General features: G+C 53.1%; 1 protein-coding gene across 1 annotated transcript in view; it reads right to left on the bottom strand.

Moving 5' to 3' along the window:
• LOC146247275 (uncharacterized) overlaps positions 1–15,364 on the bottom strand; it is a 96,060-nt gene that overhangs the window by 32,843 nt on the left and 47,853 nt on the right. Inside the window, exon 6 of the mRNA XM_084682853.1 lies at positions 14,949–15,095. Coding sequence (XP_084538979.1) covers positions 14,949–15,095 — 147 coding nt within the window. The remainder of the gene's footprint in view (positions 1–14,948; positions 15,096–15,364) is intronic.

Below are 15,364 nucleotides of genomic sequence, written 5' to 3' on the forward strand. Positions count from 1 at the left end.
GCGAGAAGAAAAACGAGCCGCATTGATCGGAAGCCGCGAATCCCCCGAAAGCCTGCGTCCTCCGCGAGAAGCCCGAAATACACCCGGGGCCCAGTCTAAACAACGATCATCAAAGCAGGCACAGGAGGGGAGGGGGGCGAGAGACTACCACGTCAACCCTGCAGTGGCGCAGACTCTGTGTTGGTGTGCGCGTGTCGGTGTGTGGAGTGTGTGTGTGTGTCTGCGTGCAGGGCACAGGTCCTTACTGGTCGGGACGCGGCGTCGCCAGTCCAGGGGGGTGAACACGCTTGGCTCCAGAGCCGCTAGGTGAAGGTGTGCGACACAGTCCACACCAGGGGAACAGAGAGTCAATGAATGGTGTGTGTGTGTGTGTGTGTGTGTGAGAGAGACGGCTGCATCAAATATTCACACCATCCATGTACGGTACATGCAACACCGAGAGATGGACTTAGGTAATAAGATACAGCGCAAACATTTCAAACAGGCCGAATGAGTACAGTGCATTCGCGGAAACACACAAAGACGCACACACACAAACAGCACACACACACAGCACGCAGCACACACACAGTACACACACACAAACAAACAGCACACACACACACATCACACACACACAGCACACACACACAAACAGCACACACACACACACACACACACACAAACAAAGGCAGGCTAGAACCCACATACTGCTCAGAGCCATTATTCAGGCAGGCTCCTCCTCTTGACAGCATCTCCAGGAGAGGCTATTACACTGCCCTGCCCCTCCGCTGCAGCACAGTACAATAAAAAGTCCTATTCTTTAATTCACTTTTATGACCGCTGAAGAGGACATGCTGACACCTGTCTTATGCAGCGCTGTCGCGTCATTCTTTCCCCGTCGCCTGTGTTGGCCTGTGTTGGCCTGTGTTGGCCTGTGTGTGTGTTTGTGTGTGTGTGTGTGTGTGTGTTTGTGTGTATGTGTGTGGTCAAGTCGGGCTGTTGTGTTGTGTCTGTAAGCACATGGAAAAACCGCAATCTGAAAATCACTCTGAGACGAGGAAGAGAGAGGGGCACAGAGAAACCACACCCACCCCTCTATCCTACACCCACCCCTCTATCCTACACCCAGCCCTCTATCCTACACCCACCCCTCTATCCTACACCCAGCCCTCTATCCTACACCCAGCCCTCTATCCTACACCCAGCCCTCTATCCTACACCCACCCCTCTATCCTACACCCAGCCCTCTATCCTACACCCAGCCCTCTATCCCACACCTACACCTCTATCCTACACCTACCCCTCTATCCTACACCTACCCCTCTATCCTACACCTACCCCTCTATCCCACACCTACCCCTCTATCCTACAACCACCCCTCTATCCTACACCTACCCCTCTATCCTACAACCACCCCTCTATCCTACAACCACCCCTCTATCCTACACCTACCCCTCTATCCTACAACCACCCCTCTATCCTACAACCACCCCTCTATCCTACACCTACCCCTCTATCCTACAACCACCCCTCTATCCTACACCTACCCCTCTATCCTACAACCACCCCTCTATCCTACACCTACCCCTCTATCCCACACCTACACCTCTATCCTACACCTACCCCTCTATCCTCCACCTACCCCTCTATCCCACACCTACACCTCTATCCTACACCTACCCCTCTATCCTACACTTACCCCTCTATCCTACACCTACCCCTCTATCCCACACCTACCCCTCTATCCTACACCTACCCCTCTATCCCACACCTACACCTCTATCCTACACCTACCCCTCTATCCCACACCTACCCCTCTATCCTACACCCAGCCCTCTATCACTCACGCTCTCCCTCTGAACCAACACTTCCTACCTGCCTGTTTACTGTTATATCACCTTCTGCCTACCTACGCACTCACACACACACACACATACTCACACACACATACTCACACACACACTCACACACACACACTCACACACACATACTCACACACACACCGGCGGTGCAGATTGGATCATCTAAAATTAGACAGCCTTTTCTTCCAAACACAATGGTGAGTCTTTTTTTTCTTCCTGTAGCTGGATAAACCTTGAGTTTCTTTAAGTTTTAATGAATGCTGCTCAATTAGCCTGCCAGCCGACGCCTCCAGAGCGAGCAGAGGAGGCTGGAGGAGGGAGGAGGCGCTGGCAGGAGCAGACCCTCAGCTCCCACTCATCTCCTGCCAGGGCCGCACGGCCGGATCAAGAAAACAAATGTTGCAAAGCCGAGGAAATGAAGTCCGCAACAGCTTTCAAGATGAAACCCGAAGGGCTGTCCCCAGCATGAAGCCTCTCTGGGTTTCAGATGATACGTTTTGTTGTTGTTAATGTCGTTAATTACTCAAACTCCTCTGACCAACAAAAAGACGAATTTCAGTCCATCAAGTATTTGGACGTGGACACAGGGACCTGCATGTATAAGCTGTCAGGAGGCTTGGCTGCTGTGGGGACAGACAGACGGACAAGCTTCTGTCTGAGAGAGACGCAGAGAAGCAGCAGAGGCTATTGACCCGCCTTATTGATTCTGGCAGAGGGAGCACACGCCTTCAAATCGCAGCCATTTTTAATCCAATGCGATGATTGTGCGTGACGGCAATTCCCCCCAGAACGTCCAGCACCAAATCTGGGTGCAGCAGCTGGGATGGCTTAGGAAACCAGACATGCACTGTGGCCCGGCAGCCTCCAAGCACCAGCAGCCTCTGATGAAGGCAGCCAAACAGCCTGAAAAGGAGCTTTTGCACCCCAGCAACCAAGCTGACAGTCACCCCCCCCCCCCCCCCCAGAATAGGGAATTGACATCCCGTTTAGCCGTCGAGGTGACTTCTGCAGAGCAGTGGGTGTCTAAGGACGTCAAGTGCCTTTCGCTAGAATAACGACACACCCGCTGACCCCCCCTGACCCCCACTGGAGGTGGTCCCGCCCTCCCCGCCCTCCCCGCCCTCCGGCCCCTCCCTCCTGATCTCCCTCCCCCAGCTCAGACCCACTCCTCCGGGCCTGACGGACTTGGCATTCCTCTGGGCGAAAACAATGAATTATGGAGGCACAACTTCACTATGGTTACGCGTGGTCATTATAAGCATGGCGAGAGAGGCATTAAAAGTGTCCTTGTGATGCCGTCTGGGGGAGGGGAGGTGGGAGGGGGGGGCTGGCTGGCAAGTGGGGGGCGGAGCCCTGATTGATGGGCGTGGATGAGTGATTAGAGGGGAGCTGCGGTAATATCCTCCACGGCCGAGGCTGCCGCACGAGCCAGCCCTGGCGCTGTAAACATTTCACTGGCTCCCAGCATGCTTTACTGCCTTTAAAGGGAAGGAGATGTGCCTTTAATACTAACGCTGGCTGCTGCTGAGGCTCATTGCCACCGCCCTGTCACCACACAAACAAACAAACGCACGCACACACACACGCACGCGCGCGCGCCAACAAGCCCACGCTCACAGGCGCACGCGCCAAACGCGCTCGCAGGCAAACAGACACACACGCGCGCGCGCGCGCACACTCTTCCAGCTCTTTGGAAATGAATTCCACTGTCACCCGGCGCCGGTTCCCGGGAGCATTGGAGGAGCTGCGTTCCTCCAGCCCTGTCATGTGACTGCCTGCGAAGCGCGGCCCCTCTGCTGCAGGGGAATCTGGCACGGCGTCGGCTGATGAATAATGAAGCGGCGGCGCTTTGCTCGGGAAACACAATTTGATGTCGAAAACACACACGCACACACACACAGCCACCCACGGAGGGACGGACGCTCCCTCTAACACACAGCCTCTCCCGATCGGGGCTCGCTCTCACAGAACAGTGGCTAATGGAGAAAGAGAGATTCTGCCGGTGTAAACAGGCTTGAAAAAGCACTTAGTGGACCCACACAAATCATGCAGATCATGACAGTGGGGAGAGCCTGAGACTAGACTAACACCGTGTAAAGATGGCTCCGACGACAACTGGCTGCAACGCATCCAGAAGTTGTGGAGTAGCAAATCGTGCCTTAATGTGAACATTGTTACATGGTGTCCATTCCTGGAAACCATTCAATAATGTAGAGAATAGAGTCCAGATGGCTTTTGCCCATGTAATTGTCTTCAAAGTCATTCCGGGGTGGTCAATATTTTACACTGAACTTTATTAACCGGAGCCAGGAGACAGTCATTTTAGCTGTATTATGTATCGTATAATTGACCTGACGTACACTGTCGCATGATGTAAAACGACATACTGTCATACAAAAGGCCAGGGTACAATTGTAAGGCACAAGATTCCTTAAAGCCGACTTGCACTTGTACAATATGATACGTATTTCCTCACCACCAAATGTCTACAGCATGAAACCCTATTAGACAGGAGGGCACCGCATTGGTCTGTGATGCGTAGAACGCAACAGTTATGTCTGGTGCTCCAAACCTGACGCAGATGAATCCAAATCCACAGCGAACGCAGAAGCGGGGGATATATGGGGAGCAATACATACAAATAAACCCTGACGGGCTCCACACTTGGCCCGCGTCAACGCTGTGCGATAAATGGATGTAAATAGGTGCAGTGAATGATGGGTGATGCATCACGGGGCGGGGGGGCAGCGTCGCTGCACATGACGATCAGTGTGTGTGTGTGTGTGTGTGTGTGTGTGTGTGTGTGAGGAGCACCCTGTCGAGTTTTGGAAAGTTTCCAGCCGGGTGGTGATAAGGATGAGTGAGCGCCCTGTTATGAGAAATGTCCCTCAAGGAGCGGAGGGGTGGGGGGGGGGGGGGGGAGTCTGGGGGGAGTCTGGGATGGGGGGTGTAAGGGGTGAGATGGATCAGGATGGGCCGCCGGAGTGAAGGGTGCTTCTTTACCTGCCCCCCCCCCCACCACCACCCCCCTCCACCCCCCACCACCACGCCCCCCTCCACCTTGGCAGCACTGCCTGTGTCTGAGGGTGTGGCAGCCACACAGGGAGGGCGAGAGAAAGAGAGAGAGAGAGTGAGAGAGAGAGAGAGAGAGAGAGAGACAGTGAAAAGACACAGCTCTCCCGTCCTCCGTTCAGCCTGGGCCGGTGGGACGCACTGCTGCAGCCCTTCAGTGATGGGAGACGTGGTATTCATGTGCCGTAGCACCGTCCCTGCTGAACACTGGACACGGCGGCCATTTTGCAGCACTGATGAACGGCTTGGAGGCATTTGCGTTCTCACCCGCTCCCCTCACTGGCTTACTCACTCTGTCTAGAACACGGTGGGTCTGGGGCCCTCCTGCCCTGCACACACACACAACCACACACACACACACTTAAAGACAGCGTGGGACCACCAAGATGAAAAATGGCCGTGTGAATTCGAAGCTGGGGCTGGCACTGGCTGTGAACCCTACTAGAGGACTGGGAGGGCTCCTGTGCAGGAGGATAAAGGAGGAGAGAGAGGGAGAGAGAGGGAGGGAAGGCAGGGAGGGAGGGAGGGAGTAGAAATGGACAGGGACCGTAGCAGGAGGGGAAGTGAATTAAGGCGCAGGGTGGAACGGGTGAGGAGAGAGGGAAGGGAGGAGAGAAATGAGGTCCTTATGTATATCGCCGGCAATTCACACTTGCGCACATTCCATCTGAGATCCCATCAGCTGTCAAATTGGGAAAGCGATGGGGATGCGAGGCGGCGAGCATTTCAACGAGGCCAGAGCGCGGCGCACCACTGAGACCTCATCAAAACACAATCACGTCCACAGCCGGACCGCACGCACGCCCTTACACACACGCACACTTTTAGCTCCTTTCCCAAACGCACATGCTCTCACACACACACACTCAGACACAGTAACATCAAAAACACATTTTCAGCAAAACGCTCATATTTTGTTTCAAATCATCAGGCTGTCTGCAATGCAGATGGAACATGCATCACACGAGCGAGTTAAATACTGACCATGGAGGAGAAACGTGGAGGCATCTTAACACCAGGCCACAGCACGCATTCAGGTGTGACCACGGCCCGCTTAACTCCCATCCCAGCTCTGCTACAGCCCCTTCCCAGCCTCTGCCCCTATCCAGCCCAGCCACCACCCCCCCCCAGACCCCCCCCCCCCCCACCCAGGTGTGACCACAGCACGGACGTCCAACTCTAAGGTCAGCATCCCTGGCAGCTAATCCCAGCAGATCGCCCAAACGCTGACCACCAGGAAATAATTGCCTCAAGTTGGCGGTGCCAAAGCCAGCCTGAGAGGGGGACAGGTGTTCATGGGCGGGGGCGGGGGGGGGGAGGGATATCTGCTCAGTTCGGCCAAACTAAGAGATTCTGCCTGATACGTGCTGGTGTCACTAATAAGTTTAGGCTCGTCGAGGTGACGCGCGCCACGTGACGCGACTCCCTACTTCAACGCTAATATCGCACATTTGCTTCTACCCCCCCGCCCCTCCTTCTTCCTCTCGTTTCCATGAGCCAAGGGCCTCGCAGCATGCGCCAGGTGCACAAATAAGTCTGTTTTCCTTCATCTGCTAAGAAATATTGAATTTGATACCCTTTTTTATCCCCTTCTTCCATGTGTATCGCTGTCTTTCGCCGTGGGCTGCTTCTCCTATGAGAACAAAGCAGGGTGCTGCCAAGTCTGGGCTGTGTCAAGAGTCCTATCACACAGCCTGACTTCAGAGGGGGAGGAGGGAGGAGGGGGGCAGAGTTGAAGAATGCGGCGTGCACGCGGAGATGAAGCGGTGACACACGACGGCAGAGCAACAACGAACCCCCTCTCTTAATAAGACAGAACGCGCCATGAATAAAACACGGCACGCCCTCACTAAAAGCAAGCAAACAAGACGCCCCCCCGCCCCCCTCCAACCCCGCCCGCACCCCCCTACTTGTGATTTGCGTTTGCCGGAGTCACACTTGTAACTGGAGCCGCATCGCAGAGAAGACGGGCTGATGAAGCGGAGAGGTCTACTCACGCCGCTGCCCTGCTCCACACATCGACCAACAAGCGAGTGAGATTGACCGTGACTAGACCAACAGTACATGAACCTTCTTGGGCCAGCTGAGCTGCGCGTAGACACGAGCGCACTGGAACGAGCAGGCCCTGGGTGAGCAGGCTCTAGGGCCCTGGGGGACAGGGAGCCTAACCCTGCGTCCTCCCAAGCCCCAGCTACCGCGAGGGGGCAGGATAAACGCTGGGATCGCCCAGAGCCTCCTGGGGGCCCTGCGGGGCCGGAGGGAAGCCCGACGAGGAAGGTGACCAAACCTCCCTCAGAGAAGAGAGCAGTCGATCTCCCGCGACACACTGTAAGCATGACTGACTCAGCGCTTGGCCAGCGGGATTACAGGGTTTAGGTGCTACAGCAGGGCTTCAGAGTCCACGTCCCCCTCCCCCCCTCACACCGACACCGCGGGCCACGCCCCCCTGACATTACACAGCTGAGAGGGGACGCACCCCCTTGGACACAAAGTGCAGCGTTTGCAGGGCTTAATATCCCTATTTTGTCTCCCTCGCTTTTCTTCTTCCTTCCTTCCCTCCCTCCCCCCCATCTCTCTATCTGTCCTCCTCCTGCGTTCTTCTGTCTGGGGGCAGGAGGGGAGAGGACAGGGGGGGGGGGGGGGGCAGACGAGCGTGCGAGGCGTGAGGGCGTGCCGGTCGGAGGAGGACCACCAGTGAGATCCTGATCACGTGTGCACCGAGCGTGAGGATCCTTGGGGGCGCTCACCTCGACGCACGGCCTGATGGGAAGCACTGAGGGGCTGTCGCGGCGCCGCAGCGCGGCCGTCAAGCTGACACGTGACCCCTTTTAAACTGCCGTCAGCCCGCGTTGGCCCATCTTTCGCGTTAGCCCAGTGAGCCATCTGTAGTGACACTATGTGCGAGGGTCGCCGCGTGGCGTCTTATTCTGGCCTTATTCAAACAGTCCTGCTCACGACGAGGCGAATGATATGCACGCCTCGTTCATCTGTCGCTCGGTCGCTTCCGGTCGTCAATCGGGCTGAACTTTGACCCACGAGATGGCGCGACTCACCGATGCAGAAACAATAGGAAAAGAGTGGCCGCGGTTTCCCTTTATGTGGCACCGATTGGAAAAAGGCTCTGATATTCAGACAATCCATGTTTGTTTAACCAGATCAAATGTTAGCTAAAATGCTATGTGCCATTCCCGAAGACTTCCAGTTCCACCTATTTCCCCTTCGAAAAAGAAGTATACTTCAAGTTTAATTTCCAAGTATACTTAAGTATAAAAAGTATACTATTATCATGGTACTTTAAGTATACTAGCAGTGTACGTATTTATATACTATTTTTGTACTAAGTAAACTGAATTGGCCCACTTTTTAGTTTATTTAGTAACCTTTAAAATACACTTATAGTGTATTTGAGGTTTACTTTTTAATAATATAAAGTAACCTGTGTAGTGCACTTTCAGTTCATGAAGTATACTTCCTAAAGTACTTCTAAGTATACCTTGGAATACTCTAAAGTAACCTGTGTTGTGCACTTTCAGTTTATGAAGTATACTTCCTAAAGTACCTCAAAGTATACTTTGGAATACTTTCAAGTGCACTTTCAATTAATGTAAGTAGCCTACTTCAAGAAGTAAACTTAATAAATGTCCATTTATTATGATTTACTAATATATGTTTTTGTACTTACTGTAAGTCGCTCTGTATAAGAGCGTCTGCTAAATGACTTAATGTTAATGTAAATATTTAAATGTTTTGGGCCCTTCAAACGCCGCCGATCTTGCTTCACTTGACGAGAACGGGGGCCCTCGCCAAGTGACACTGCAGATTTTAAGATGAAGAAAGCTAATACCTGTGTAGGCACTAATGTTGTAAAATCCAGCTCTTCTGATCCAACGTAACAGTCATTTAACTCATGGTTACAATGGTAAACCAGCACAACAATGACAATTACCATGCAACAAAACACTACATTCTAAGCAGACACATTTAAAAAACGAAACTCATGAAGTTACATTTGTATTTCAAACAAACGGCAAACTTAGCAGCACATTTTAACACTATTTACCGCATTGCATCATGGGAATTGACCAGCCAATGAGCCACACTATCTTCAATTTTTTCACGTTGTTAGTTTGTTCTTCAGTCAGTTTGACAGTAAAACCTTCAAATGCATAATGCAACCCTTCTATCTGCTTCTTCCTCAAGCAGCTTTTTCGTTTTTTCCATTAATAATCCAATTGATAATTAGTATAAGAGTATAGGGCTTCAAAATGTTTTGCCAGTAATTAAGGTTACAGCTTCAGTACCAAAAAAGGATTCAATGTGCAATGCATAATAGATTTTCCTACACATGAATAATTAGAATATACAAGATGGATCAAAAAAATTTAACCTGTAATGTACTTTAAAAGTATGTAATACCATTTTCTGTTTCTAGGTCTACTTCTTAAAAGTATATCAGAAGTGAACTCTTTTCAAAGCATACTTAAAAGTATATCAAGTGAACTATTTTCCAAGCATACTTCTTAAAAGTATATCAAAAGTGAACTAAATATCCATATTTCAGTACACTTATAGTATATTTTAATATACTTCTTTTTTGTTGGGATCAAATTTCTGTGTGACGGCCCTTTGACAGTGTCCGGTCGGGAGACATAAAGCGTGGTCCGTTTGGTGGCGTGAGCTGGAGATATTTGTTCTTGAAGGAGAACCTCTACTCAAACTGAAGGAGGTGAGCTCATGTCATCAAGTTCAAATCTCAAGACACTCCTGCTCGTCGCCAGGACCAAAAAGGTAGCAAGCATTCATGCGTCAGGCAGGCCTATTATACCAACTGTAGCATGGAGGAGTCACTATCAAACGCAACACAAGCTTTGAAGTGCAATGATCTCCGAGCAGAGCAAAGAGACGGCGACTAAAACGGCATCAGTTTGCATTTCATTCAGCTGCAAAATGCAAATGGCCCATCTTTGATTTTCCGTCCAGTGTGCACACGCGAGCGAAGGTGCGTGCGTGCGTGCACGTGTCAGTGTGTAAGAGGATTGTGGAACCCTTGGAGAAGGTGAAATATTACCCGAGCGCATTCTCCGCCCACAGCGCTAACCGTGTGTGTGCGTGTGACCTTGTTAGCTGGGCCATTGCAAGGATAAAGCACAAGGCAAATGCCCTCAGTCTGTCTGTCACTCCCTATGGATCACACTCACACACACACACACACTCACACACGTTCCTGCATGGGCTGGCCTCTCCCTGCCACTGTTTGCAGACTTGGAAATTGCTTTAATAATTTACACTGTTAATAAGCATCCTGGTCTCCTCGGCACAGAACAGTCCTGTTCAAACACAGGTGTGTGTGTGTGTGTGGGGGTGTGTGCGTGTGTGTAGCCTTCACTGCAGCGGGTGGCAATGTTTGAGAGCATAGTGTGTGTGTGATTTTAGTGTGGGCCATCAAAGACTGAGCTGGATGGACTGATCTGATAGTTGAAGGTGGTAATAGGATGTGGTGCTGTGTAAACGCTGTGGAGACCACAGGGGCCTCCTAGCAGCCCAAGGGCACGGGGACAGCACGGACATTAGAAGCTCGTAGGGTCCAACCTCTGTAAGCCCTGTATCCCTGGCCTGACGTTTTACTATGGAGGAGCCTCAGGGTGGAGCTCCTTAATGAGGCCTACTAGTCTTCTATGGAGGAGCCTGAGGGTGGAGCTCCTTAAGGAGGCCTACTAGTCTTCTATGGAGGAGCCTGAGGGTGGAGCTCCTTCAGGAGGCCTACTAGTCTTCTATGGAGGAGCCTCAGGGTGGAGCTCATCAAGGAGGCCTACTAGTCTTCTATGGAGGAGCCTCAGGGTGGAGCTCATCAAGGAGGCCTACTAGTCTTCTATGGAGGAGCCTCAGGGTGGAGCTCATCAAGGAGGCCTACTAGTCTTCTATGGAGGAGCCTCAGGGTGGAGCTCATCAAGGAGGCCTACTAGTCTTCTATGGAGGAGCCTCAGGGTGGAGCTCATCAAGGAGGCCTACTAGTCTTCTATAGAGGAGCCTCAGGGTGGAGCTCTGGTCAAAATCTGACCATCAAGTTTAAAGCACAATTATACCCAGTGGTATAGGTCACGAGTATCAGTCGAGACGGAAGCTTTCTAATAACCAACACAGCCCTGTGACATTCACGTACTGCAATCGACAGGAAAATGGCACCATTCAACAGCGCAATCAACATTGTTTCACAATCGAAAACCGTTGACACAGTCTTGATGAGCATCTCATCACGAGGCGACATTCAAACTCCCTCTTCCCTCTCTCTCCATTTGGTCCTGTTCCATAGCCCAGCTATAGAATTGAGCAAAACATGATGCAGGGAGGCGGAAGGAAGGGGCTGGGGGAGGGTGGGGGTGGCTGGAGGAGGAGGAAGGGGGGGGGGTGTGTGTGGAGGAGGAGGGGGTGGGTGGGTGGAGGAGGAGGAGGGGGGAAACATTCTCAGCTCAGCAAATCTTCCCTGTGACCTTGGAGAAAGTCTGCTTATCTGAATGAGAGAGGAAAAAAAGCTCTGCTAATAATAATAGAGAAATTAATAAGACGAGAGGGTAGCATGAAGGTTCGGGCTGGGGGGGGGGGCATTTTGGGGATGGGGGTAGTGTTGGTTGATGGAGGGGGGTGGGGGGAGAGAGGGGAGGGTGGGGGCGAGGGGAGTGTGGGTGGGTGTGAGGCGAGGGACGGGGGGACGGGGGACGGGGCGAGGGGAGGGACGGAGGGGGGCAGTGCACGATTCCCCCGGCCTCGTCGCTGTGCCGCGGCCGGCGCTGTCACACGCCAAAGAGGGGAAGCAAATCAAAGCCAGGCTCTTTTGATGAATATAAAACAGAGAGTCCTGCTGAGAAGCACTCTGCCTCTGCCTCTCTCTAATCACGGAGCCGCAGAGGCGAGGCATGCTGCACCAACCCCCGCACCCTCCCACCCCCCCCCACAGCCCCGCGCAAAATGAAAGGAGAGTGGAAACAAGGAGAGGCGACCGAGAGCTGTACACAATCACAACAAAGGCTGTTCCAGAAAGGCAATAACCACTCGCCCCCCTCCAGAGGTCTACACACAGACAGGACTGCAGTATTCGGGGGGGGGGGGGGTGAACAGATTCATCCCTCGCCATCCTGCCCCCACCCCACCCAGCCCTCCAAAAAAGACCCCCCCCCCCCCCCCCCCCATCCCCTTGTTTTCTCTTCCCTTTCAAAGGACACGACTCGTCCACACGTCTCCTCTGCCGACGACAAGTATCCCAGCAGCTGCCTTCGTCTGACCCGGCCCACCGACGCTTGGAGTGGCTCGCCCCCAATGTCACATAATAGTGGTGCATTACAAAGCCCCGGGTACTCCTAGTCAGTGTTAGTCAGGAGCCTAATTACCCAGAGAGTCTAATGTATTGACTGAGCCACTATTGAATGTGCTTGCCGGGTCCCCCCTTGTCCCACTCTGTATATAGGCTGCTCTTCACATAATATTAGACCCAAATTTCATTAGCTCATTCGCTTTCATGGACAGGGTCAGAGATACAAATGCTCTCAACAGGTAGGGAGTGTGTGCTAGGTGTGTGTGGGTGTGAGTGTCTTTCATTGCCTCGGGGAGTGGGGTACCTCCCCACACACACACACACACACACACACACACTTCACTCCCCTCTTCGGTTCACGACTGGGTGTGTATGGGTGCAGCCAGACGGGAGATGCCAGCTAGGGACACAGGATGTCCAACCTGACTCGTGTCTGCTATCTCTCCTCACAGATTGGTCCCAGTAGCGCACGCCGCACTCTATCACACTTGTCTCTCAATGACGACAAAGGTCAGAGGTAAAAGCAAGGTGCAGCTAGCTAGTGCAGCAGGTAGCTAGTGCAGGCAAGAGAGGTTAAACTACTCTTTTATTGGTAGCACTAGCTAGTCCATGAGGGCTGGCTCCCTCCCCACTCCATCTCCAGCCTTCTCTAACCCAGCCATCGCCTACCCAGCCTTCTTGACTCTTTCAGACCCCAGCCCCAGCCCCCAGCCCCAGCCCTAGCCCTAGCCCCAGCCCCAGCCCTAGCCCCAGCCCCAGCCCCAGCCCCCAGCCCCAGCCCTAGCCCTAGCCCTAGCCCTAGCCCCAGCCCTAGCCCTAGCCCCAGCCCCAGCCCCCAGCCCCAGCCCCCAGCCCCAGCCCCAGCCCCCAGCCCCCAGCAGGCTCCCAGGGGCTGGGCTCCTCTACTGCTCCCCAGGCAGCGTTTGAGTGTGACACCAGAGCCCGCTCCCACCCAGGCCCTGGGCCCTGAAAGTGACACATGCATGGGTGTCGCCGCCGTGTCACCTCCTGCCCGCTGAAGTATGAGGCAATTTCCTGCGAGTGGCGCATGGCGGGAGAGAGCGAGGGGGCCGGGCGCGCCCCGCCACCGCTGCTCTCTGTGATACTGTCAGGAAAGAGTAATGGTTTTCTACAGCAGCCGCCACCACCAAACTAATGTTGTGTGACTTTGGCTCTCCTTTCCAATGCGTTTCCTTCACAGTGAAGGAAGGGGAGGCGAGAGCGAGAGGAGGAGGAAGGGGGAAGAGAGGGAGGAAGGAGGAGAGGAAAAAGACCGCAGAGAGAGGTCAGGGACGGGAAACCTGAGAGTCACACTGGGTGGAATATTCCGTTTTAGCGCATTGCTCTACCTCTCAGGCTGCTTCCATAGCTGAAGGGGAAAAAGCCAGGCCCGCTCAACCAGTCTGACCAATCAGATCAACCGGTTTAGTCTTGGGGTTGTGAAACATTCACCAGGTTGTGAAGGTCACAGTCAAGCCCTTAAGAGGAAAAGGCCCTCATCATGCCCACATCATCCTGATAGGCCAGTCTTCAGCGCTGTCCATAATGACACACCGACTTCCTCCTGACTGACCTCCAACATCCTCTAAGCAGTGACAAGAACTTGTCTCATTATTTTCGTACTATTTCCACATCAAACCCACACGAAAGTGTCCCGGAACCCTCTTCAGGAGCCCACGTTTGTTCCCCACTCCCTCCTCTGTCTGCTGAGGTCAATGTAATCGGATCTTGAGCAGAAAGTACAAGGTGATTACACAGAATTACTGTCTGATTAAAATTGCACAATATTACAATTCATTAGAGGTAATCAACTCCCATCAACTCTGGGCTCCCTGCCAGACGTGCGGTGATGTCAAGAGATAGTTGGGTCTTCTCTGGAAGGGTGGAGGGTGGGGGGTGGGGGTCCCACGCTGGTCTATAGAGTCCCATCCAGAGGAACATGCCCCCTCGCTATCTCTGCGACTCAACACTAGCCGTACACTTTGTAAACTATGAGACAAGACTGACTGCGTATTGGCTTGTGTTGGACTATTCATGAGAATAGGCCATGTGTGTAAATAAAAGGGACATCTAGAAGACTCTTTATTTGAACTATTCATTCTTTTCAAGACTTTTCCAGATGTTCCAAACATGTCAAAGTGTTTGACAGCTGAGAATGAGAAACCATGAACCTTCCCAACGTGGGCACCAGCTCATTAAGTACATGTTTACCAGTGTATTTCTAATACTGCAGACAGGAATTTAGGGCCTGTGTTAGATTATGACCAGTAGCTCAACGCATGCAGATTTATGAGTGACGTGCGTTGACCTGGTCTCACATCTCCCATGTCGGGGGTCTCTCCAACACACACACACACACGAACACACACACACACACACACACGAACACAACCACACACAACAATCACAACAAAACAATGGCTCCCACCTATACTATAACACACTATGAGGAGGAGCCAGGGCTGTCCTGGGAAGTCCTGGTCATACAGGCCATGGTGCTCTGGAGAGAGACATGCTGTCTCTCTGGGGGGGTGGAGGGGGGGTGGAGGGGGGGTGGAAGGGGGGTGGAGGGGGGTGGAGGGGGGTGGAGGGGGGGTGGAGGGGGGTGGAGGGGGGGTGGAAGGGGGGTGGAGGGGGGGTGGAGGGGGGGTGGAGGGGGGTGGAGGGGGGTGGAGGGGGGTGGAGGCTGGTGGAGGGGGGTGGAGGGGGGTGGAGGGGGGGTGTACCTGCTCTGTCAGCTGCTCCAGGCTGCTCTGCAGGCGCTGGATGTGCAGGAGCTGGCTCAGCTGGTCCTGCTCCTTCCTGGTGATCTCCTGGTGAAGCTCTGTGATGGTGTCCTGCAGGTCCTGGACCAGAGCCTCGCGCTCCTCCACCTAGCCCGGCGCGCACACACACGCACGCACGCACCCACACACACGCACCCACGCACACGCACCCACACACGCACGCACCCACACACACACACACACACACACATACACACACTGTTATGAGTGTCCTACTTTTGAAAACATATGAAAACAGACCATTATGTATTTTTCTTTGAGATAATCGCTGATCTGTCCTATTCAAATAGAACGTGTTTTAGCTCTGCGCTGAAGCATACAGCCATGGAACATCATTCGGAATCAACATGGTTTAA

This window comes from Hypomesus nipponensis, chromosome 19 (assembly GCF_054491055.1).
Source record: "Hypomesus nipponensis isolate SF chromosome 19, ASM5449105v1, whole genome shotgun sequence".
NCBI classification, from domain to species: Eukaryota; Metazoa; Chordata; class Actinopteri; order Osmeriformes; family Osmeridae; genus Hypomesus; species Hypomesus nipponensis.